Below are 26,081 nucleotides of genomic sequence, written 5' to 3'. Positions count from 1 at the left end.
GTTATCCTGAGAAAAATAATACAAATAATTTGGTCATTCCAATTTTAAGAGCAATTTTGCAATGAGAAACTTGAAACAAGCAGTAGATAATGATACAAAGTATATTTTCCATTACTTAACCGTGTACCATTCATGTCCATTTTGTGTATCAGTCACATTCATTACCATTTAACTGTAATGATATGGGAGATACTTAATGATAAGTCAGTAGCTCTCAGCCTTTCAGGATATGTTATTGCTTGAAAAGAGCTGTTCATGGAAAACTGTGTAAGTGATGACTCCGTTTAAAATATACATGTACTCGGGGATGGGGTAACTGGGTGATAGACATTAAGGAGGACATGTGATGTAATGAGCACCAGGGTTACATACAACTGATGAATCACTGAACTCTCCCTCTGGAACTAACAATATACTATATGTTAATTGAATTTAAATAAGTTAAAAAAATAATATACACATACTCATCAACATGTAGGTTATCCTCTCTAGGTAATAGGATCACAGATAATTACTGCTATTTATAATCTGCATGTTCACTGATACGTATTTGCAAAAGGTATCACAACTGTTTTCCTTAATATTTCTATTCTTACCATTCTTTTGCATCTGGTAGAGAAATAGTGTACATAAGTGCTAGCACGTGGGCTTCAGCATCACAAAGACCAAGGTTTGAATCCTGGCTTCCCTAGTTACTACTTCTTTGACCTGTTACAAGTGATGAAACCTCATCAGGCTTTACTTTTTTGATACTGATTGATCTTTAAGATAGGTTTTTGATTTTTAAGATTAAATGAGCATATAGATACAAAGGTCATATAGCGTGATGTCTGGCACACCATAAACTTACAATAAATTATATCTATTACTAATAATACCACAACCACATGAAAATGCCAATATTCTTATATTAAAGCAATTTTTAAATTTAAAAGGACATTTTTGCCTTAAGACATTTTGAAAATACGGGAAAATATAAAATATAATCCCACTAGTCAAAGAAGATCATTAGTATCTAGTATATACAATTTTATATCCTCTGAAAAACCAATACCCTAATAATGAATTGCTAGATATTCTATATTTAATGTATTTACTGAAACATGGACTTATCTGTAATCTTTTCAGATCAAAACTTAAAATAGAAGATATAAAAGAAGCCAACAAAGCATTGCAGGTGAGTAGAAAGTGTTTCCCTCAAGTAGGAAAGTAGAGATCTATGTGAGTTTCCAATAGAAGATAAAGTCCTGGGGGCACCTGAGTGGCTTAGTTAAGCATCTGCCTTTAGTTTAGGTCATGATCCTGGAGTCCTGGGATTGAGCCTCACGTTGGGCTCCCCAACTCAGTGGAGTGTCCGTTTCTCCCTCTGCCCCTCACCTCAGCTTGTGTGTGTGCTCTCTCTCTTCACAAATAAATAAAAATCTTTTTTTTTTTTTTAAAAAAAAGGTAAAGCCCTATATAAATCTCAGGTATTATTACTGAATCCCAAGATTTTTGAGGCGAAAGCACTGAACAGGTAGCTGGGATGATGGAGATCCAGTTCCTCCCTATTATACCTCTAGAATCAATCAGTAATCATGTTGGAAATGACCTTGGAAATAATTTTGTCTACCTTCCTATGAAGTGTGGCCTGATAGAGTGAAACTGTCTTTGAGAGTCTTTAGTTCCTATGCTGTTCTGTTACTTACTAGCTTTGACCGTCAAGTCATACCTTCGTGGAGTTTGTTTCCTCTTCTGAAATGGCTTATGAAATGGGCATATGCGTAGGATTTTGCACAGGGTTGCTTTGAACATTGAGGTTAATATGTATGAAAAGTAATTAGTACAGCTTATCAGTATATGGTTCTGAATGCATCTGGATGCAAGAATCCCTTCTACGACATAGGAGAAAACAGTCTGTGAGCACTTCAGTGAGATTGCCTCCTGTCATAGTTTCCCATTGTTTTTTATCAAAGAGTTACATGAAAATAGTTTTTAAAAGTCAGTTAGTACTAGAAAGAATTAAAGACAAAATGGTAGCAGTCTCTTGTTCTTCACCCCCTTGTCTCTATCCACTCTAGCTCCTGCCACCTGAATGAAACTACTTTCAATTCTTTGGTTTATACTGGCATTTTTCCCCCTATTTCAAAATCATAGGCAGTATATATTACTCATTTATTTAAGACTTATTTTAGACCTGCTTATGGCCTGGTTAGCATAGTAGATGAGTATTCTTTGGCTATTTTTAAATATTGTTCTTTGCTGGACCACATAGTATATTGTGATTATGTTTTCTTTCTTGGACTATTTATTTTTTCCTTGGAAGTTAATAATTGCCTTTCTCCTAAAGCTCATAATATACTATACATTAACTAAATTTAATGTTAAAAAAATTTTAAAAAGAATTGCCTTTGAAAAAGTTTTGTCGTAGAGCATCTGAGTTTTCTTATACCTTCAAACACTTCTCTAACATGTTTTTTTTTTTTTTTTTAAGATTTTATTTATTTGAGAGAGAGGGTGAGCTAGTGGGGCAGGGGTTGGATGGAAGAGGGAGGTTAAGGGACAAGCAGACTCCATGCCGAGCATGGAGCCCCGATGCAGGGCTTGATCATGACCTGGGTGGAAACCAAGAGTTAGATGCTCAACTGACTAAGCCACCCAGGTGTCCCACTCCTAACCTCCTCCTTCTTCTTCTTTCTTCTTTCTTCTTCTTTTTTCTTCTTCTTCCTCTTCCTTCTTCATCCTCCTTCTTCCTCCTCCTCCTTCTTCTAGATTTTATTTATTTATTCATGAGACAGAGAGAGAGAGAGGCAGAGGGTGGAGCAGGCTCCATGCAGGGAGCCTGATGCAAGACTCGATACTGGGACTCTGGGATCATACCCAGAGCCAAAGGCAGATGCTTAACTGCTGAGTCACCCAGGCGTCCCCTAACATGCTCCTTGATTAAAGTTTTTCCCATGGTAAAATGAATCAGATAATTGTTCAGTTCTTTTTTCCTTGGAGTCATCCCTCATGGAGTTCTTTGCCCTCCCGCTCCAATATGGTCTGGTCATTCCTCTCCTGATATTTTCCTTTGCTACATTCTTAGATTAGAGCTTAGCTTCTATTACTGGAAACTCTTAACTTTCTGATTTACTCCCTTGTTTTGAGTAATGCATTCTTTAGTAGCTTCCTGGGAAATGCTGAATGAAATGATAAAGGTTTTAAGAATTTATGCATCTGCATATTTACCTTTTATTTTGCTCTCATTTTTTTGGATAGGTAGGAATGTCTGCCCAACTGTCATTATTTAAGCACTGTAAAATTTTCTTCATTGTGAAACATACCATGTATGTAACTTTATAAATACAACTTAAAAACACTGGTCTCTTCTCTGGTTAGCTTATAATTGAACATGTGTGCTCTGAATATATTTTCCTTCTTATAGTAATAATCCTCTATTTTGTGTTCATCATTATGCTGTTTTTCTTATAGTTTTATCATTTATGTCTATCTTTAGCAAAATATGTATATTTCTCTGTTTTGCTATATAAACATTGATTTATATGTGACTTGATTTTTTTTGTTCTTGCTATTGGCCAATTGATGTGTTTGGGACAGCTGTCCTATAGAGTTTCTTATATTCTGAATTTTATCTGCTGGTTCCTAGTAGTCTTAAGACTCTGTTCTCTTATTACCTAGAAACTGGAAGTTAAATCTAAAAAGTTTGGTTACATTCAGGTGCAACCTTCTGTGAGAACTTTTATCTCTGTTACCATATTTTAATATTCAGCAGCCCTTATTTACTCATTTTTCCTTTTAAAAATGGCATCCTGGGATGCCTGGGTGGCTCAGTGGTTGAGCATCTGCCCTCAACTCAGGGCGTGATCCTGGGATCCTGGGATCGAGTCCCCGGATAGGGCTCCCAGTAGGGAGCCTGCTTCTCCCTCTGCTTATGTCTCTGCCTCTCTCATGAACAATCATTCATTCATTCATTCAATCAGTCTTTAAAAAATAAAAATGACATCCTAAAAAAATGTAAAAATGGCATCCTGCATTTTATCTCTGAGGATATTCATTATAGTTTATTTTTAAAAATATTTTATTTATTCATGAGAGACACAGAGAGACAGACAGACACAGGCAGAGGGGAAAAGCAGGCTTCATGCAGGGAGCCTGATGTGGGACTTGATCCCTGGACTCCAGGATCACACCCTGAGCCGAAGGCAGATGTTTAACCGCTATTATAGTTTCTTTAAAGTTTTCTTTTGCTACTGCCATTCTTTCTTCAGAATTCTCTTCCTGGGTTTGTTTGGCTGAAGTACCTCATGCCTGTTATTCCTTAAATGTTGGAAAATCCCATTTCAATAAAGGCACAAAAAAGTCTTGAAAGCCCTGTGTGTGATGGTTGGGTAGTTGGGAGTGGATTGTCATAGATGGTAGGCCTCACCATAGAAAAATCTGTTAACTAGCAAACTGTTGGGCACCCTGTACAAGTTATGTTAATATCTACAAGGCTTTTCTCTGTGGTGATTTAATTTCTCCAGAAAAGGATTCTCTAAAATGTCATCTGCTGAGTCTAAGTTGGGTGGCTGACATTCTGGAATTGGGCAGAGAATAATAGCCATGTTTACAGAGCAATAGCTTGCTCCCTTCTAGTTTTGGCTTTGCTTAAAAACAGCCGTTTTCTTGAGGAAGCAACTTCAGCTCTGTGGAGAAGTTTTTTTTTTTTTTTTTAAGATTTTATTTATTCATGAGAGACACACAGAGAGAGAGAGAGGCAGACACACAGGCAGAGGGAGAAGCAGGCTCCACGCAGGGAGCCCAACGTGGGACTCGATCCTGGGTCTCCAGGATCACACCCTGGGCTGAAGGCGGCGCCAAACTGCTGAGCCACCCGAGCTGCCCTGTGGATAAGTTTTCATATTTGTAAAATGGGAGCTGTAGTTACTGATCTCTGAGGTCCCTTTCCACTGACACACTAGGCCTGACCTGCAGTTTAAAGCTTTTCTCCTTGGGAGACAGAAGGGTATGTTCAGTCTAATTAAAAGGGGCATCTGGGTGACTCAGTCTGCTAAGCATCTGACTTGATTTTGGCTGGAGTGGTGATCTCGGGGTCATGAGGTGGAGCCACGGGTTGGGCTCTGGGCTCAGCAGTCTGCTGCTTTCCTTCTACTCACTGCCCTTCCTGCATGGGCTCTCCTTCAAATACATAAATCTTTTAAAAAAGATAAGTAAAATAAGCCTGGAAGACCAACCCCTGATGTCAGAAAGGTTACTTCTGAACTGATGCTGCTGCTTGGAAATTGATGCCGCTTGGAAATCTGTTGAAATCAGGCATTCCATCCCTTAAGGGATAGCTTGGCAGGAAGTAAAGCTGCTTCTACTAAGTGGCTTTTGGACATGTGGGAAGTTGCTTTCCTTTTTAATGGCATTCATCAAGTAGCACTGGATTATCTTTAAGGTCCCATCTTGCTTTAAAAAAAATTCTCCAATTCAGGCAGCCCAGGTGGCTCAGTGGCTTAGCGCTGTCTTCAGCCCGGGGTGTGATCCTGGAGACCTGGGACCCAGTCCCACGTCGGACTCCCTGCATGGAGCCTGCTTCTCCCTTGGCCTGTGTCTCTGCCTCTGTCTCTCTCATGAATGAATAAAATCTTAAAAAAAAATTCTACAATTCAAGTCACTTGATTCTTTACTAGTATTTGTCTGATATGAGTGATCCAGGTTTTTTTTTTTTTTCTTCTGGCTGACTTGATTTTAAGAATATAATAGTATATGTATACATGTAATACATATACAAAATACGTGTTATTGGTAAGGCTTCTGATCAACAGTAATTGTAATTAAATGTAAATTTGGAGGGATAGTCAAGAATTATATGCAGCTTTTTGTCTATGTAGAATTTGGTACCCCTAACCCTGTTATTCATAGGTCAGCTGTACTTGATTCTTTGGCAGCAGCAACATGGCTTAGTCCAGTCCAGGCTGTTTCAAAAGGGAACACATGATGAGATTAATCAGAAGCAATGAAGACTGTTCCTTCACTTAGGTCTTCCCGTTATAAAACTGGCATCATCTACAAAGCTGCTTTTGTAAGGAAAATTATGTTCCCTAGCCAGGATCTTGGATGGGTTAAGAATGGGTCAGTTTTAAAATTTCAGGTGTCATGTTAACTCTTACTTGTTAAAGACTACTTACATACATTTTGTACTCATCTACACAGTAGCCATTAAATTTGTTATGGAACTTAAGGGAAATTAATAGCCATGTAAGATTTAATATAAAGTGAAGTCTTCTCTAAAATAATGAATTTGAACATCTGACTTCCAAATTCTCTTCAAATTTTAAGGACTTACTGAGGTATATAGTATACATAATGCCAAACTCCTGCATTTTCATAGTCAAAATGTATCAAGTTTTGTTGGACTAGATAATCTCTAAGGTTCTTTCATCCTTTTTTTTTTTTTTTTAGGCTCTTTCATCCTTAAAGAGAATTCCCATTAATAGATTTTTAAACATTTATAATGGAAATGTCCAAACATACACAATTATACAGGGAAAAACTAACCCATTAGCAGTATATGGCCGATCTTGTTTTATTTATATTTAACCCCATTCCGTTCTCCCTCACCCAGATAGTTTTGAAGCAAATCCCACTTTATTCTCCAGATGTTTTAGTACGTAAGAAAAGGGCTCATTTCTGATTCATCTCTATTCCTATAAGATGTTCTTGGTTGAAAATATTTTCACATGTAATTTTAGTGTTAACAATTTGAGTATATTCACACTTTTTCCTTCTAGGGACTGGTTTGGTTGAAAGACAAAGAAGCAACACATTGTAAACTTTGTGAAAAGGAGTTCTCACTCTCTAAGAGAAAGGTAAGGGAGATGGGAAATGAGTTAAAAAAATTTGGTGCAAGCGTGGATTCTAACTTTACTCAATTTTTTTAATTTTTCCATTTAAAGCACCACTGTAGAAACTGTGGGGAAATTTTCTGTAATGCCTGCTCTGACAACGAACTGCCTTTGCCTTCTTCACCAAAGCCAGTACGGGTTTGTGATTCCTGTCATGCATTGCTGATCCAGAGATGTTCGTCTAATTTGCCATGAGACTCCAGAACGAAGTCCTTACATATGAAAGTACCTACAATGAATGGTTTATGTATGAACCATGTATATGATGTATTTAGATAGCCCTTCTTAAGCAGCTTTCAGACAGTATTGGTACCAGTTTTATCTTCCACGTATTTCAACTCATGGGAATTAGTAGCTGTAGAATAGCTCCTGTTATTCAAAAAGAACTTTCAACAGGGCATGCTTTAAAGTAACTTTAATTCCTAATTGATGTAATAGTCATTTAACTTTTAATGCCACTAAAAAGGCCAGAAAACATAGCTAACACACATTTGCCTTATTTTTTAAAGGCCTTCTTAAAAATAGGGGTTCAGATTGTTTTATTCTACAAATTGTCAAATTGGTATTTGATGGTGCCTGTAATTTTAATGCACTTTAAAGCTTCAGAGTTCTCAGATCAGAAATGCATTGAATTTTTACAAGTATTCGTATTCCAGTTCAACAGACTTGCTAAGATTTCAACCTTAATTACTTGTCCTTTCTGCCCCACTTCCTTTTCCCATTTTGCATTAGAAAAGGCCACTATTTTATCCTATAAAATTTCCTTTCGATCCTTCTCTAATCAGTGTATTGGTATTTTTCAGATATACTAGGTTAAAGAGGTATTATTTTACCTCAACTTTTTCCTTATTTTAGAAGGAAGTTATTTGAAATTATTACTTGCACAGCTTTCCATATGCTACATACACCTGACTCACTAAATTCCTAATTTTTTTAGGGAGGGCTCAACATCTCTATAAATGAAAAAAATGTTTACTAGTAAGGGATTATAGGCTCCTGATTGATTCTCCTGGAGAAGCATTAAAGGAGAAATCTAGTTTGCCCCATAGGACTGAAGTAAAAATTTTCAGATTTCCATTTCAGTAACTTTTAGGAAGCATTACAGTGCAGTGATCCTCTACTGCACATATGTATACAGTGAAATATTCACCATTTACTGAGTGCCTAGAGCCAGGATCTTGAGCAGATGAAGATGTGGTCTCAGCCCTGCCATGAAATACATGAACTATTTCAAGCATGAAAGATTCAATAAACACTAATCCCATTATACCATACTTGTAGCACACCAAGAATATTTAAATGTTACCCTCGTAAAATTAATCCTTTAAGCAGCATTACCACTCGGGAGATCACTTTTTCCCCTTTTGGTATTAATTTCAGCCATGCACTTTAAGCCTGTGAACCTTTGTAACAGATCAGATAGGAATCTTTGATTATTCCTAGGAGCATTGTCTTTAGTGAGTTAATCATGGTCACTCTCTTCCCACCTCGAGGTTTGTCTGTAGGATCCTTTCCTCAGAGTATAAATAGTTTCAATAGGGTTTAAAAATAATTTTCTAAATTGCCAAAGTATGAAATCAGTATTTTACTTGGATTTATTTTCTTCATATTCACTTAACTTTTGAGGTCTTCAGTTAGAACCGCTGTACAGGTTTTTAAGGTGGTCTTTCTTGAATGCTGATGGAAATAGTCGAGATGCATTATATTCTTGAACTGTTTTGTATTGATGAGTAAACATTTTTATGATTGCTAAAAATGAGAATAAGCAAATAGGAAATTTCAAATACTAAGTGTTTTTTTATTGTGATTAGTACAAATTTTAAATCGTGATTTTGCTTAAATTCCAAGGCTGGATTTCATTTGACAAACCATGATTTTCAGTCCCCCTTTAAATTCCTTGCTATTCAGAACTGTTTATCATCATTGGTTTTGGGTTTTTTGTATGCAAGCTTTTATGACAGCAATATAATTTGCTTCATTTAGTTTGGGCTCTTATTTAAAAGCCATTTATACTAAATTTTGGATTTTGTTATAAAACTTCCAATTTGTATTGTGAACTAATTTTCAAGATTTGCCCTCATAGTATTTATCTTAATGAATTTCACATATCATTCTCTTGTCTAGCCAGTACTACCACAATAATGCTATCACGGTGCCAAGGAATTGTGACTGTAATTCTTCTACTCTGCAATGTTTTAAAATGTGAATTTTATAAGCCAAATAAAAGATATGAAAAATTAATTAAGCCTTTCGAAGAACTTGCATTACAACTTTTATACCGTAACTAAACATTTTAATAGGATGGGTCCTGGGAAAATAAAACATGGGATCTTAAAAAAAAGGAAGTGGTAGAAGTCTAAATGTATAAGATGGATTACTACTTGAGCTAATGGGCTCCATTTAAGCTAACAGTACAAAATCACTACTTAGGTATGTCATTTTGTCTGATAGTCACTTGAGTATCTCCTACCAATTGGATTTATAATCAGTAACCGACAAAAAACATTCTAGGACAGATATTATCTCCCACGTTGATATTTATTACATTAATAACATTTCTAGCAAAAACAAGTAACAAGGTCAATAACTGAATTCACATTGACAGGTTTCATTTTGATCCATTAGCCAATTTGGAAAAAAGCCATATTGATTAAAGGGATTAAAAGTAAAAAGCACCTTTTCCTTGCTACATATAGTATTTTTTTTTTTTTTTTAACACAGTGGCTCTAAAACTCCAAACAGATATCAAATGCAAAATCCAACTTCCAGGACTCATTTTAATTAAAACTATCACATGGACTTGTCTCTTACATTTGTTTAGTCATTTACACAGTTATTAAAAAACAATATGCTTTATTGGGTAGGAAAACTGAAAATACAGCTGAGAGAATTATACTCCATAGTAAATACTTTTGTAGTGAATTCTCATGTCACTGAGAACCTTAACCTAGTCTAAGACATTTTGAGATAACTTACAACTATCACTTTTTTGGAAACATTTTTTGGTACTTCAATCAAGTGCTGAGTGAATTTTATTCTAAAATCTAGGGCTAGAATTTAAACTTCCAATATTCTCATCCCCAGTAACACAATTATGAATATTCAGAAATCCAGATACCTCTTAAGATCTTCAACATTTCAGAGCTATGCCTGATAAATGACATTTGAAAAAGAATGTAGAAATTAGCTGAATTTATACTCCTGAAAACACCTACTCATCTTTAGGATTTATATTTACAGTATTGTCCAGGAGAAAAGAAAAAAGTTACACTATTTTCCAAGTTCTATTTCAGATGTCTGCTTATTAATAAGACTTGTAGTTTATGCAAACGTGAACCATTGTCCTCTAAAATTACACTATACTACTTCTTGTAGAGCTAATAGTAAAATACATCAACCCAAATCTTATGAAAGCAGCACATCCTTAAGGAGTAACTAGTATATAAAAAGTATCAACATCAGTGGTTTGAATATAAAAATTTATTTTTAAGTCAAAGTATGCAACAAATAAAACCTACAGAAAACAGATTTTCCCATCACAATCTGTTGCTTTACCAAATAATATTTTGAAAACACATTCCTTCAGTCATTATAAAGTTCTTAAAATACAAAAGAAATTAAATCTGTAAGAAAGTCTAGTAGACCAGACGCTGTTGTCAGGACTTTTATCTTGGTGGTTATGCTTTAATACATGCCACGCCATCCACCTCCACTCATGCCACCTTGCCCATAGTAACCGCCACTGCCTCCACCACCACGGCCTTAAAAAGAAAAAGTCAAGAACTGTTTTACCAGGAGATAGCAGCACATACTTCATTGAATATGTCTACACACATGGGGCTAATCAATCAAACCACAGTAACCAAAGACACTTACCATAACCACCCAAGCCATCAGGAGTACCATATCCTCCACTGTAATTGTTACCCATTCCCATTCTTCCAACAGATCCATAACCTCCCTGATTATCTTTAAAAAGGGGGGAAAAAAAAAAAAAAGGTTGAGACTGATTGCTAAGTGTATAATTCTACTCATTTAAAAATTTTACCTACCCATTCCATCTCTGCCATAGCCGCCCATTCCAGAACCTCCCATTCCAGAGCCACCTCCAGGAGTAGAATTCAAGAAGAGTTCAATGTACCGATGTTCTTGAAGATAAAAAATAGTAAAAGGGAAGGAATGATGGATCAAATTTATCAATAAAAGCATAAAAGATAATTAGCTAATATTAATGCTAAAATTAATCTGAAATTATGTTTATGGAGACTTCCTAAATCAGTAATAAAAATGAATGCCAGATAGGGCTAAAACCTAAACTACCAAGTTTTGTTCAAACTGTACAATCTTGAACAAGTAAAAAAGTGGTTGGGGTCTTTGCTTTCCTTATCTACAAAAAGGGCTGATTCATTATTTCAGAACCAATTAGCGTGCTTCTTAAAAATACATTCCATGCCCAAAAAAGTGAATTAGAATCATGAAAATAACGTCCACGAAAACTTATTTTTTACTGAGTACAAAGTGATTTTTTTTGTCACCAGATTTAGGAAGCATTGGTCAGGGAAAAATTTAATGGTTTGAAATGTATTTGATGACATGCAGAAATAACAGATGGGTTCAAGAGTGGTAAATTTGCAAATGGCACAGGAACTCAGGCAAGTACCAAGTAATACCTATTTTCCCTCTTTAATAACTTAAGCTCAGATAACTGGTTAAGAATGGAGTCTGAATTATCCCTTCAATAAAAGCCCCCTAGAAAGCCATTAAAGTCTGAACTTTTTTTTTTTTTAATTTTTATTTATTTATGATAGAGAGAGAGAGGCAGAGGGAGAAGCAGGCTCCATGCACCGGGAGCCCGACGTGGGACTCGATCCCGGGTCTCCAGGATCGTGCCCTGGGCCAAAGGCAGGTGCCAAACCGCTGTGCCACCCAGGGATCCCAAAGTCTGAACTTCTTAAAGGCCATATGGTTTCAGATCCCAGTGACTGCCAAGAGTTACTTAGATCCTGTAACATCTTACATTTGAGGAATTACTAGTTATTTTATAAGCAAGCTCACACTAAGAAATGAAATAGCAAGCCATGGATACCACTTACGCATGTTATTCTTATCTTTAGACATGGCAGCTACAGCATCTTCATGTGTCACAAATTCTACATCTGCTTCTCCTGTTGCTCTGCCATCAGCTCCAATATCAATATGCACTCGTATTGGATTTAGTGGTGAGAAGAACTAAATAAAAGAAAGCACTTATTAATTTTCTATTTACAACTTGTTTCTTATTCATTCTACTTAGATTATTGAAAATAAGTTCAATAACCAACCTCTCTACTGCCTTGTATTACAAGGCTAACAAATCAACTACAAAGGTTCTGGGAATATAAGCTTATACACACTTTCTTCACTTCCAAGAAAGAAATTTCAAAACTGTTTAAAGGATAAATAGGTCACCAGAGCCTTAGAAACATGTGCAGAGAATTAAAGTGCTATGATTCAGGACCAATGGAATTTGACAAACTGACAAACTGTATATGGATAGCTCCCCAAATAGATCACTTAGTTCTAATCACAAGTTAACCAGAATGAAGCAATCCTAAAAGGTACCTGGAACTTAGACCAATCAGTTCCCGGTAAGATCTATAGCTTAGTTTCTTTTAGAGCTAAATAGTAAACAGTCTTGGCTTTGGAGACCAGTGGATCTCTACTACAAGTACTCAACAGGTAAATCAATGGGTGTGACTAGATGCACATGGGCTGAAGTCTGCAGATACGAAACCAACCAGTTTCAAATGAGCATCTACACCCATTATTTTTAACACCTTCTGTTTCTAATCATGCCGTGGCTACAAAGCTGAACAACTAAACCTCATGACTTTATTTTCTTATGAAAAGGATTTTGATATTAAACTATAAAGAAAAAGATGAGAACATTAAGAATGCTTCAAAATTAGATACCAGGATAAAATACAAAGTCAGTAATAAATTACTAAAATCACTCACATTAGCAATGTCATTTTCAGTTGCACGAAAAGGTAATCCTCTCATATGTACAAAATGTCCACCATGAAAACCTGAACTTGCATCACCAGCTCCACCATAGCCATGTCCTCCCATACCTAAGAGAATAAAATTTCCAAAGATTATAGAAACTATTGATACACGTAGTAAAGCGTTTCAACAAAACCTTTTCCCCTATATTCTGACAGTCAATAAATCCGTACAGTTGTTCTAAACATGGACTCACATCAATGTTTACCTGTACATATACATCTGTATAAAGCCCCACATACGTATGCACTAAAATATGCTCAAGTTGATTATTTCAATCAAGTCACCTCACCTATTATTACCACTAAATGACTGTAAAATACTAACATACACCTGAGTATGACTTAATTTACCTCTTCCATCTCTCATTCTGTCATCAAAGCCATCGTTTCCATAGCCATAATTATTATAGCCACCATAGTCATCAAAACCTCCATAACCTGCATAATTTAATGAGAAATACATGAATATACTTTCAAGAGATAAATTTCATAATCCAGTAAAAAAAAATTTCATAATCCAGTTTATAAAATCATTTTGTGGTAAGCAGTATGGTTATATTATTACAAGTTTACAACTCCCAACTTAGTGCATGTGGAAAAAGAAAGCAGTTAGTAACATTCAGTGGAAATAAAAAATCTCAAAAGGACGCATTTAGACATTAAAATTAACTCTCACCCTGATGTCAAACAAATAGTGTCAAAATATGCCAATATCTTCATTCTAATTTCTGTATAAACTTATCTAGGTGCCAATATGTGCATCAATCAAGTCCCATAGCTGGCCACGGGAATCCGTATTTTCATGAACAGGTTTTAAAACCCAGTAGGTACTGAAATTACTGCCATTTCTGTATTTCTTGACAAAGTGTCAGGAATATTAAGAAAATGACAACAGAACCTTTGTTCATTAGATACACATACCACCATCATATCCATCACCTCCTCGTCGCATTCTGTCATACATACTTCCACGCCCAGCTCCATAATAACCCCCTCTTCCTCCTATCGGTCTATCATATGGTCCCGGTCGCTGGCCCAGCAATCTTCTTGGTGGATCATAAAATCCTTTGATTTCACTTCTGCTACTTCTGAAGATCTCAATATACCTATTTAAAAATGGTTTAAGGTATAGGTTTCAGCATAAATGTATTAGAATGAATAAGATATTGGGCAAAAATGCAGTAAGTTTTTCTACATCTAGGCACATAACCCAATTTAAATTGCCTAAATACACCATAAATTAACATTTTTTTTACACCTACAAACTTAAATAATTAATATTTAAGTTTTACATAGACAAACTAGTCACTTGAAAACAATTCATATAATATAAATATAATTTTAGCTTGTTTCCTTTAGTACATGATAGGTGTTTAGAAAAAATAGCTGATTAAACAAAAGCATCTATCAACAACATCCTACAGAGAAATGGAAACAATCTAATTTTAATTTAAGCAAACTATTAGCATTAATTCCCCACCCAAATCTGTAGTTTCCAAGTTAAATTTAGATAATTATCAATTCTTTTAAACTACCCCAGAAAAATGTTATTGTAACCCCCCCATTTAAGCAATAGTGACCCACAACCCCCAAAAATAAAAATTTAACACCATCCCAAACTCTCCATCCCCACCTGTGCCCTATTCTTTCCTTGTGTTTCCCCAGAGCATTTTCTGCTATCTCCTTTGAAGCAAACTGCACGAAGGCCTCCCCTGTGCTTCTCCCCTGGTAGTCCATCGTCAATGTTATCCCATTTGGCACGATTTCCAACCCTTTAACCCAAGGACAAATAACCCCATCAAGGGGAACAGTGTTAAAGGCTGAAACATTCCCATCTGAATCAAATATTTAAAACAAGTCTAAACAAAACAAAACAAACAAAACAAAAAAGCTTAAGTTTCCCATCACCCCATAATACAAGCGGAAGATTTTTTCAAATATTATTGGATTACATATTTTTTTTTGCAACCAGTGTCTTTTTAAATTATGCTAAAAGCTCACCTATGTTACATTTAAAAAGCTGAATCAAATTTAACTATTGCTCCATATGATAATTCATGGTTCATTTCATCATACATAATTACTCTCAATTAAGTTTATTGCACATTAGTTAGGTTTTACATATTCTACACATTCTATACTGAATATTTAAGTGGAGCATATTTCATAACTTAATACATTAACCAAGATATCATACTCAAAAGTCCCCCCCAAAAAATGGGTTTTACAAATTAAAAACTGAGTAATAATAAAAATATAAAATTAAAATACTACTAAACTTTGACTAATACTAGAGGTACCTTGAAAGAACTGAACTATTTCCTCTTTGCTGCAACCAAATGGCAGTCCACGAAGTCGTACTGTCCCATCACTAGCGTCATTTGGACCATTATGTTTCATAACCCAATCCATCTCAATAACGTTTGATTTAAATGCTATAAAAAATAAACAAGCACATAAAGCAGTCAATCAAAATATACTCTTGCTACAGGTACTGAAGAAACACCACTCAGTGGTGCAAAACAGGAAATATGTGGCTTGTTGACAATGCCACAGTTCAAAGGCATGACACTTTCCATTTTGGGATAGACAAAAAGATTGGGAAAACTGAGTGAAACCCAACTCCTCCGACCAGAAAGTACCAAATTTCTAAGAACCAAGTTTTATTTAATGCTGAATCTTAAGAAAACTTCATCTTGATGTCCACTTCAGCCTTTTTCCTCGTCTCTCAAATTTTCATTCACATTTTTCAGGTTTTACTTCTTATTCATTGAATCACTTTGTAAATTCTTTAAAACTTAACTTATTCAAAAGCTGCACATAGCATCACTGTCTACTCACAGTAAGAGGCTAAGTCAAAAGTTCAAGGAGTACTTTGGTTATGTCATTTTTCTAACATCAAAGTCTTAACTTTTTAGATGCATTTTAATTCTAACACATCAAAATTGTTTTTGAAGGAGGAAAAACTTTATTTTAACTAAATCTAAACACTCCTCAAAAACGTTTTAAAATGAATTAGGGTGAGCTTTAAAACTGAGGTAAGCCACTCAAAAGTGAATGCCTTCCAACAGTACCAATGTTTTTGGAAGCTACCTGTTGGGAAGTTATAGGAGATAGTACATTAAAAAAAAAAAATCAATTCACTGCTTTACTTTTAAACACAAATTAAAAAAACAAAACAAAACATAATACATTCACATTTAAAAAGTATTTTAGGGTACAATGAGAAGCCCTCCTAGCCCTCCAAAAAGAACCCCTCCACATCCAGTTCCCTTCCCAAGAGACAACCATCTTTTCTTTTAGAATTCCAGAACAGTTTAAAGAGGCTAATGCAGAAGTCCTTCAGCTGCAGAAACTTACCAGACCTTACAAATTCCACTAAACAACTGTAGGAATCCTACTCACCTGAGCATTTCAAACCTTTCCCTCACCACCTCCTCCCCTGTAAACAAAACAGTTTGTTCACTTGATTCCTTTACACTTCAAGATATTGCATAACCATGTTCACTAATATTTGATTTCACACCATCTAATTATATCAGTCCAACAGGGAGAACATCTGCAAGAGTAAAATTTTTTCCCTAGGATCTGTGCATTTAAAATGACCTAAGGTAGAAATTTTCCAAATGTGTTTATTAATCAAATACCTCTGGCATATGAATCACCTTTGATACTTGTTTTGCGGTTTTTAAAATTCTGGGAGTCACTCTAGACAGAGAGGTCCAAAGTGGGAAGGCTATGATTTTTGTATCAGAGTTTACAACTAATTTTTAGGCACACCAATACCAGGAATTTTTGAGAGAGAACTGGTTTTGAATCCCTATTCTGCCACTCACTGGCTGGTTGATTTAAGCACACTTAACCTCTGTATTCAGCTCTAAAATATAGCAGCGGTGCCCATACCTTGCTGGACTGTTTTAAGACTCAAATCATTTATTAATGCTAAGTCTGCAGTATGGTAATCATTCAATGGTAGCCATTCTTATTGGATTTTAAGGGATCCTGTAAAACTATTGAAATATACCACAAACCTTCAAGAATGAAAAACTATCTTGAGTCTTAAAAGGAAATAAAGATAGAAGTCATTTCCAAAGTCAACATAGGCTTAAAGCTTTCAAGTTTCTTAGGACTTGTCCAAGATAGAGGAAAAAAAGGAGGATTTTGGGAAAGGTTTACTAGAACATGTGTTAGGAAGGTAAAAAATACTGTTCTAGAGTAGTCCTGAAAGACAGAGACCCTGAAATCAGTTTGGCAAAAAAGTTGAGACATAGAGTGTATCTACCATTTTCTTAAAGCAAAAACAAAACACCCCCCCCCCCAAAAAAACTTTTTAAAAATGACACCAACTTCAAAAAAAGAAAAAAGAATGGCTTTCCCATAAAAGGTGATTCAAGGGGATCCCTGGGTGGCGCAGCGGTTTGGCGCCTGCCTTTGGCCCAGGGCACGATCCTGGAGACCTGGGATCGAATCCCACATCGGGCCCCCGGTGCATGGAGCCTGCTTCTCCCTCTGCCTATGTCTCTGCCCCTCTCTCTCTCTCTCTCTGTGACTCTCATAAATAAAAAAAAAAAAAAAAAAAAAAACAACAATCTAATCTGTTGTGAAAAGACCTTAATGTGTGATGCTTCTTCTCATTTAGCCCATTTCTTTCTTCATTGTAAAGACACTTTGGGGAACAAAAAAGGATGGAAATTGACTTATCTTTACTATAAAACTTAAGCCCTTTCCAAGAAACACCAGCAAGCAAAAGTAGTTTTTTCAATCAGTCCATACCAAAGAGAACTATAGAAACAAAGTATTAAGTCTGTAAAAACCACACAAGGCAATTTTAACTTGAGGAAAAGTTCATCAGATTCAAAAGACAAACTATTTTATAGGATGACTCTCCACCCAACATGTATCATGTATTAATAAGAGTATGCATCTTAAAGCCACACTAGACTTCTTCAAAATTCAAAATGAGTCTAGAATTCTAGTTACAAAACAAAACCAACAAACTCTTGAGACATACAAAAGACAATCTGCTCTAATACATTAATAAAGTGTCTCAGAAACTACCTGGAATTTATTAATTATTCAGGATAATCCATCTGAACCTTTCTTTGCAACAGTGTCATGACTAATCTTAATTCTGCTTTAAGACTTCCCAAGTGTTAGCACCAATTAAAAAAAAGTTGAACTAAGATAACTGTAGTCAGTTTTGAATGAGACTTTAATTTCCTAAAAGTTATGCTAGGTCAAAGAGACCAGTCACAAACGTCCACATACTGTATGATTTTTAAATGGGTCAAGTCTGTTCTTTGTAACACAGGCATATGCTATCTCCTGAAGCATTAATACATAAAAGTTACAGTGTGATGCATCAAATAACTTTATAAATGGAAACCCACTAGCCCTAAAAAATGAGAATGAACTTCAAACTCTGGCAAAAAGTGGTAATATGTCTAACTAAAATGAAAAATTTACATCATTTCCCCTTCCCAATGTGCTCGGTCCTTAATTTTCAGTAGAAAAAAGACAATAATACCTAAAGGGAGGTGAAGTCTAAACTTACAAAGGAGTTTCTTTCCTAAAACAAAGTAACCATCACCTACTGCAGCTCAGCCACTTGTTTACCCAAATAAGAACACGGTTATTAAAAATATAAAGGCAATTAGCAACCAAGATGGATTTCCAGATTGTGATGCAGATGAAAGAGAGCAGAAAAAAAGGGTTTCTAGGGTAATCCAATTAGGAAAGCAGTTTTATCATGAACTGTATCACAGGAAACTGGGCTTTTTCAAAGACTACTAAATTCAGACCATCTTCAACAACATAAAAGTTTTTTCTTTTTTTTTTTTTAAAGCTGAAAACGGTAGGTAAGAGTTCTTGTAAAGATTCACAGCTGTTATTGGAAACTGTTACTCTCAGGCCTTGCCTGTCACTTTTGTATCCTATTCAGTAGAAATTACCAAGTTCTCTCCTAAGGACCAAAAATCATCACCCTACCATATGACTGGGCTTTCGGTTTGTCTTCTTGTTGAGTAGGCTTATTTTCTAGGTCAAAATATTACCACAGTCCTATACCAAATAAAAAAACATGCTCAGCTACCAAAAGAAAAATTAACGCTAACTGGATGCTGGATGTATTTTACTTCTACAACCTCCTTGCACAACGTGTAATCTTTGGAGATTTAATACTGAAAAGCCAATAACTCAATTCCTACACAAATTTATGCCATCACGGATTGTTTTAACCGTCTCCTAAAGGTAAAACTCCTACTTAAATTATAACCCAGTATGTGCCAAACTACACAAAACCATTGCCAAACCACCCACCCCCGCCCAAAAGTTCAGAAAGCTCTATCATAATTCACTGGGCCCAGACGACCTATTTGAAATAGGCCCATTTCACATTCCTAGGACAAGTCACCCGCTTTTTACTGCTTACAAAACAAACTACCCATAAAGTCTTTACGTTTAAGATAAACGTCAGAAGGAATAAAAAAAAAAAAGAAAAAAGAAAAACCAAAAACACCCTTTGGAAAAATAAGTACGTACTCTTTTCGAAGTTCCAAATCTGGAATATAAGGGCCGGCTAAGCGTCCTTTATTCCTCCCCGGAGACTTTTCGTTTATCTAGCTGCCCTAGAGACCAGAGAGCTAAGGAGAGTACGCCCCTTCCCCCCCTCCCCACACCCCTCCGTCCGGCAGCCAAGCTTGGCTTTAAAACCTTCGCCACCGGGCGGCGGAATTACAAAGGAGGCCGTCTGCCTCCTTTGTCCTGGATTTGGGAGTTGAGCGCCTTCGTCGCCATTGGCTTTCCTCCCCCAGCTCCAGCCTCTCTCATCTTGGGAATCTGCGTCAGAAGTCACTCGCAGTCCCGCCAGCCCTGGTAGCCCAGCCGAGACTGCGGAGGAAGGCAGGCCGCGGTGGGAGGCCAGGCCCATCCGGCGCCATTTCCATCGGGAGCGCGCCCGCCAGCCCAGACCGCCCCCCCCCACCCCAAATGCCCAGCCTTTCCCTGCTCGCTTCGCTCCCCACCCTCATCCCTTCCGGGGCGCTCTGACCTCCCCCCCCGACCTTCTAAATCAGTTTTCGGAAGCTGAGGGGCAAAAAGTAGTAAGAGAGGGGAAGGGCGGGAAGCCGAGGTGGCCGCGCCACCGTACCCAAGATGGCGGAGGCCAAACCAGCAGGGAAAGAGGGGAAATGCTGGATGACCCCCCACTCCGGGCCTCAGTTTCGTCCACCGAATTTCACCTGAGCAAGTGTTCCCCCCGCCCCGGCAGGCCGCCCTCCGTGAAGTGGGAGATCGCCTGGGAGGCGTAGTGTGGCCGCCTCCGAACGGCGACCTCCACACTCCCCCCCCCCCCCCCCGCCTCTCTTTCGTCCTTCTCCCGACTCAGCTCTTGAAACCACCAGCCCAACCTACCCCCTTTTACTTCAGATACCCTGTCGGGCGACAGTAACGCCGACTCCGGTGCCCGCGGGGTCGGTCGTGGAAGAGGGAAAAGTCGCTCGCCTCGTGTAGCGCTCACCACAACGGTTCTTTCAACCGTCTCCGGCGGCGGCAACCGCTAAGGGAGCTGCGCAGCAGAGCGACTGGCTTGGGGGGATGGGAGAGAGCGAGCGAGAAGGAGGGGGTGGGGCGAGAGCAACGGAGACCTGCCGGCCCGCTCTCGCGAGACCAGAGAGGCGAGCCCGCCTCGGTGCTGGCCGCTGGAAGCGCGCGTGCGCGCTGGTGGGTTGACCAGTTTGTTGGGGGAAAGAAGTGGGGAATAGCGGAGCTAGTCCAATTAGAGAGACGCGGGTTACCGTAAAACTGTTAAATGCGCAGAGCCCACCTTTCCGCCCCGCTCCGGAGGATGTGAAGTGGCAGTGGTAGTTCTGCCAGTGTGTGTGTGTGTGTTGAAGCGGTGCGGAGAAATTCTCCGAAGGACAGATTCCATAGAGGCCCTACCTACCCTTGCCCCAGCGTCACGTGCGGGGAAGGGATGCCACGTGGTTCGGCGGCCAAATGCGAAGAGGGCTTTTCTTGGGAGGTTTGCGTTATGCAGTAAAAGTAAGTGTTTCCCCGCTGCGAAGATACAAGAGTGTCCTCCAGACTCTCATTTGGGCTTAGTCCGAGGCCCCTCCTCCTGGTACTAGGCGCCGGCCCCGCCCTCGCCCTCCTCCCCTCTCGGTTTCCCTCTAGCTCGTCTCGAGGGAAAGTTACTCGCTTTCTCCTGTGCCTGCCTTCCTGTTTGCTCGCTCCTGCTTTTCAACTCTTCACTTTGTATTGAAGTGTAATTAACGTACAGTGTTTATATTACTTCTAGGTGTACAACGCTGGTGGCACAATTCTTTTTTTTTTTTTTTTTTCTTTTTTCGGTGGCACAATTCTATACTCAAGGCTCACTAGGAAAAGTAGTCACTGTTACCATAGCCTTTTTTTTTTTTTTAATTAAGATTTTTATCCATTTATTCATGGGAGACCCAGGGAGAGAGAGGTAGAGACACAGGCAGAAGGAGAGGCAGGCTCCACGCAGGGAGCCCGACGCGGGACTCGATCCTGGGACTCCAGGATCACACTCTGAGCCAAAGGCGAATGTTCAGCCGCTGAGCCACCCAGGCGTCCCACCATATAGCCTTATAATACCGACTATATTCCCTATTTTGGGCTTTTCACCTCTGTGACTTATTTTGTAACTGGAAGCTTATACCTCTTAATCCCCTTTATCTATTTCACCCATCCCCTCTGGCAGCCACCTGTTTCTTCTCCCTATTGAGTTCATTTGTTTTTTGTTAGTTTCACCTCTCCTACTTTATAACCTCAGTGACAAATTAGGCACTCATGATTGACAAGTTCAAGTTGTTTTCTAAATAGGGCTTTGCATTCTTGAAAATTGCACGTACAAGTGACACCTAACACCTTTGGGTTGTGTTGTCCTACCGCCAAGGTCTTAAGTGACACCGAATGGCTTTTTTTTTCTTTGTTTTCTTTTTTTTTTTTAAACATTTTTTAAAAATTTTTATTTATTTATGATAGTCACACAGAGAGAGAGAGGGAGGCAGAGACACAGGCAGAGGGAGAAGCAGGCTCCATGCACCGGGAGCCTGATGTGGGATTCGATCCTGGGTCTCCAGGATCGCGCCCTGGGCCAAAGGCAGGCGCCAAACCGCTGCGACACCCAGGGATCCCTTTTTCTTTGTTTTCTTTCGTTCTTTCTTTTTTTGTTTTGTTTTGTTTTGTTTTTTTTTTTTTTTGTTTTTTTTTTGTTTTTTTTTTGTTTTTTTTTTGTTTTTTTTTTGTTTTGTTTTGTTTGTTTTTAAGCCAAATTCCTGTGGGAAGGTTGCAGGGCGGTTCTGTTAAAGAGATCAATGCAAGTTAAAGTGCAAATGTAGGAACCGTTTATGAAGTGCAAGGGAGGAAAGAAAATGAATTTGAACACAGGGATGTTTCTGTAGGTTGGAAATGTGGACGAAAGTAGGATGCAAACCTTTCGTTTCCAGCCAAAGACCTATTACAGAGACTGGGAAGCCCTTGAGGTGGGATAAGGTGGGTAAAGGGACGTTAGCAGTGGAGAAGCTTGAATAATGTTTTACCCCATGAGATCTCATGTGTAGGGTGGAGACAGGAGATCAGTTACCTGCATAAAATGGAAATTTCCATGTCATGGTTTAATTCACCCTCAAACCTGCTTTACACAAGTGTGGGACAGTAAGAATTGTCTAGGTCATAGTGCCCTATTGCTTTTCTTGAGCCGGCTCCCTCAACCTCTTAGAGAAAGGGGGATGGGACAGTGTGGTCATCATTACAAGACACAGAAAAACAAAATGTAACATTTTGTTACAAAACCATAATGAAACATTGTGGTTCACATTTATTAAGAGCTTGCTTAAGCTAGTGCTGTGCTCAATCCACTGAATCCTTAAGATCCTAAAGGAGCATAATTATTGCTCCCATTTTACAGATGAGTTGCCTGAGTTTGAGAAGTACAGAAAGTTGCTCAAGGTCACACACTTGGGGATCTCTGGGTGGCGCAGCGGTTTAGCGCCTGCCTTTGGCCCAGGGCACGATCCTGGAGACCTGGGATCTAATCCCACGTCGGGCTCCCGGTGCATGGAGCCTGCTTCTCCCTCTGCCTATGTCTCTGCCTCTCTCTCTCTGTGTGTGACTATCATAAATAAATAAATAAATACATTTAAAAAAAAGATATGTATATATATATTTTAAAAAAAAACAAAAAAGGGTCACACACTTAGTGACAGAAGCTAGGATTTGAATCTAGATGGTTCTTACTCCAGGGGCTAAGATCTTAAAGCACTCAGGACCTTCTTTGGGTTGCATATAACTTAACTATGCTTTAAGGGAACAAGCATTTTAGGCAAATTGAAGTTACTTCCCCTAACAAACATTACCAACTCAGGAGACCTGCAGTTAATGGTTCATTGGCTGGAGACTTTTGAAAGGGCCTGAAACTTGATGTCCTGATGTCACTGACACCTTGAGCCCCTCCTCCAATTAAAAAAAAAATTGCTATATTAGTAAGATTCCAAACTTCCACACTTAAGATAGAGTTCTTCCCTGGGTTCAAGTTCTATCACTTTCAGCCTGATTTGGTAGATGGAATTCTGTAATCCCTTTCATCCCTTGCCTGAATTCAAACAATATATTTAGTGCCTGATTGAGTTTGGCATTCTTTCCACATACTAATTTGTATGGTTATGGGCCACAATCCTAAAATCATTCTAATGACTTTTCACCCCTGAACTTCGAATTTTCTTTGTGTTATAGCCACAATTCCCTTATATCAGGCACTCTGTTGTTTGCCACAGTGAATGCTTAGGAAGAACTTGAAATTAGGACATGCATTCCTTTTAGTTTTTTATTATTACAGCAAGTAGGAAACTTTGAATTAAAAAAAAATATGCACTAATTTTGGGGCAAACCTAATTAAAAAAAATTTTTTTTTTGATAGTCAGAGAGAGAGAGAGAGAGAGAGGCAGAGGGAGAAGCAGGCTCCATGCACCGGGAGCCTGACGTGGGATTCGATCCCGGGTCTCCAGGATCGCGCCCTGGGCCAAAGGCAGGCGCTAAACCGCTGCGCCACCCAGGGATCCCACAAACCTAATTTTTAAAAATAATTTTGTTTTTATTTATTTACTTAAAGTAATCTCTACACCCAATGTGGGGCTTGAACCCACACCTCAGAGATCAAGAGTCTCATGTTCTATTGACTGAGCCAGCCAACCAGGCACCCCAGGGACAAATCTAATTTTTCTTTGGCTTCCTACTTTACTACTTTTCTCAAAAAAAAAAAAAAAAAAAGGTCTATCAAGTATTCCCATTTGCAAATTGAATTCTGTAAGTCTTGGTGAGATTGGTTCACCACTGCTCCAGTGATCCCCTACAGAATTGTTTCCAGATTGATCTCTGTGGAATTGTTTCCATAGCGATGGTTAGAACTAAGGGCTCCCAGCTGCTTTCGGGATTTTGTTTTCTCTTTGTCTTCCTTTTGGTCATTTCAGTGCTTCAGTGCTTTCCTATTAGCATAGAGATCAGAGGGACCCTGGAGAGGATCTTCTTAGAGGCCATAATGAGAGAAAAGATGAAAAAGGAGAAGGAAATGGAAGTACACCACCAAGAGAAAAACAAGACAACGAACATGTGATCATGTATTACACCATCAGGATGAAGAGGAGAGGAAAATTCCATGCAGAGCCCAGAGAAAGAGAAAGAGAAATTAAAAGAAAATGCACTCTCCTGGGAGAGAGAAGCACATTCACTAAAAATTAGTTAAAATAGTTGTTTGCATTACCCCACTGGCATTCTAAAATAACATAAAAACTGGGTTACCATAATTTTATTGCCTATATGGAAAGCAAATAAGCTAAAAAAAGGTAACAACTATTTAATTATTTTTTAACACTAAATCTGTCTTACTAAGGTTTTGTGAAATGCTTGTTTGTATTTATCTGTCTTTAGAAAGCACTGGTCTTGTCATGACTCAAAATTATTTCTCAAAACAGGCTTAATTACATAGTTTACATTCTTTTTTTAAAAGATTTTATTTATTTGACAGAGAGGAAGAGAGAACACAAGCACGGGCAGTGGCAGGCAGAAGAAGAGGGAGAAGCAAACTCTGCTGGGCAGAGAACCTGCCATGGAGATTGATCCCCATGTGGGGCTCAATCTTATGACCTCAACCTAAGGCAGATGCTTAACTGAGCCACTCAGGTGCCCCTACACAGTTAACATTCTTGATACTTTATTTCTTTCAGCCACCTAAGTGTTCATTCAGGGACTAGGGAAACCAAAAAGTTTCTTCTAATTTTAATTATTACATACTAAGTAAACAGATGGGAACTTAAAAGGAAGAAAGCACCCAACACACTCTCTAATTTTTGAAAATAATGAGAAGTATTTAAAAGATTTTTAAAAATATTTATTTATTCATGTGACACAGAGAAAGACAGGCAGAGACATAGGCAAAGTGAGAAGCAGGCTCCTTACAGGGAGCCCCATGTGGGACTCAATCCCGGGAGTCCAGTATCACGCCCTGAGCCGAAGACAGACACTCAACCACTGGAGCCACCCAGGCGTCCCAAGAAGTTTTTTTTATTTTTTATTTTTATTTTATTTTATTTTTATTTATGATAGTCACACAGAGAGAGAGAGAGAGAGAGAGAGAGGCAGAGACATAGGCAGAGGGAGAAGCAGGCCCCATGCACCGGGAGCCTGACGTGGGATTCGATCCCGGGTCTCCAGGATCGCGCCCTGGGCTAAAGGCAGGCGCTAAACCGCTGCACCACCCAGGGATCCCCCAAGAAGTTTTTTTTAAAAAAGATTTTATTTATTTATTCATGAGGGACGCACAGAGAGAGAGGCAAAGACAGAAACAGGCTCCCTGTGGGGAGCCTGATATGGAACTCCATCCCAGGACCCAAGATCATGACCTGAGCCAAAGGCAGATGCTCAACCACTGAGCCACCCAGGTGCCCTGAAAATAATTAGAAGTATTGGACATTCTTTCTATTCTGGTGGATTGTTGTGAAGAACGGGGACAACAGCTACAAAAGATAGCTGCTTAGGAATTTATTTTTTAAAGGTTTTATTTATTCATGAGAGACACAGAAACAGAGAGACAGAGATACAGGCAGAGGGAGAAGCAGGCTCCATGCAGGGAGCCCGATGTGGGGCT

The 26,081-nt window shown here is 38.3% G+C and overlaps 3 protein-coding genes across 35 annotated transcripts in view; 2 read left to right on the top strand and 1 right to left on the bottom strand.

The window, feature by feature from the left end:
• The window catches only part of RUFY2 (RUN and FYVE domain containing 2), a 51,968-nt gene extending 42,855 nt beyond the window's left edge, over positions 1-9,113 (top strand). For 8 of the 9 annotated variants that reach the window (XR_012029468.1, XR_012029467.1, XM_072823317.1 and 5 more), the window contains 3 exons: positions 1,129-1,177; positions 6,759-6,836; positions 6,924-9,113. Coding sequence is in view for 7 of the 9 variants with exons in the window: in XM_072823317.1 (XP_072679418.1) it covers positions 1,129-1,177; positions 6,759-6,836; positions 6,924-7,067 (271 nt within the window). In the remaining 2 variants the exon portion in view is untranslated. The remainder of the gene's footprint in view (positions 1-1,128; positions 1,178-6,758; positions 6,837-6,923) is intronic. The other variant, XM_072823314.1, reaches the window with a different exon arrangement.
• A 278-nt stretch (positions 9,114-9,391) lies between these two features.
• On the bottom strand, positions 9,392-20,830 carry HNRNPH3 (heterogeneous nuclear ribonucleoprotein H3). Of its 20 annotated transcripts, none has more exons than XM_072823327.1 (11): positions 20,330-20,528; positions 19,460-19,545; positions 15,220-15,354; positions 14,553-14,691; positions 13,841-14,025; positions 13,271-13,357; positions 12,870-12,985; positions 11,966-12,101; positions 10,925-11,020; positions 10,749-10,841; positions 9,392-10,633 (listed from the first exon to the last, which is right to left on the bottom strand). In XM_072823327.1, the coding sequence occupies exons 3-11, from the start codon at positions 15,329-15,331 to the stop codon at positions 10,557-10,559; spliced, it is 1,041 nt and encodes a 346-aa protein (XP_072679428.1). In that variant the 5' UTR covers positions 15,332-15,354; positions 19,460-19,545; positions 20,330-20,528; the 3' UTR covers positions 9,392-10,556. The 20 variants fall into 20 exon arrangements, with proteins under 20 accessions (XP_072679428.1, XP_072679430.1, XP_072679432.1 ...); XM_072823329.1 differs by lacking the exon at positions 20,330-20,528 and adding an exon at positions 19,631-19,751; XM_072823331.1 differs by lacking the exons at positions 19,460-19,545; positions 20,330-20,528 and adding an exon at positions 20,742-20,830.
• The window catches only part of PBLD (phenazine biosynthesis like protein domain containing), a 44,475-nt gene continuing 39,013 nt past the window's right edge, over positions 20,620-26,081 (top strand). For 3 of the 6 annotated variants that reach the window (XM_072823325.1, XM_072823324.1, XM_072823321.1), the window contains exon 1: positions 20,641-20,959. In XM_072823325.1, the coding sequence (XP_072679426.1) occupies positions 20,915-20,959 (45 nt within the window). In that variant the 5' untranslated portion in view covers positions 20,641-20,914. Of the gene's footprint in view, positions 20,960-26,081 lie in introns of all 6 variants that reach the window. The other 3 variants (XM_072823320.1, XM_072823319.1, XM_072823323.1) reach the window with 2 other exon arrangements.

Source organism: Canis lupus, chromosome 4, assembly GCF_048164855.1.
Source record: "Canis lupus baileyi chromosome 4, mCanLup2.hap1, whole genome shotgun sequence".
In the NCBI taxonomy this organism is placed as follows: Eukaryota; Metazoa; Chordata; class Mammalia; order Carnivora; family Canidae; genus Canis; species Canis lupus.
The sequence above is the reverse complement of the archived record's forward strand: the minus strand, read 5'-3'. Positions and strand labels throughout refer to the sequence as shown.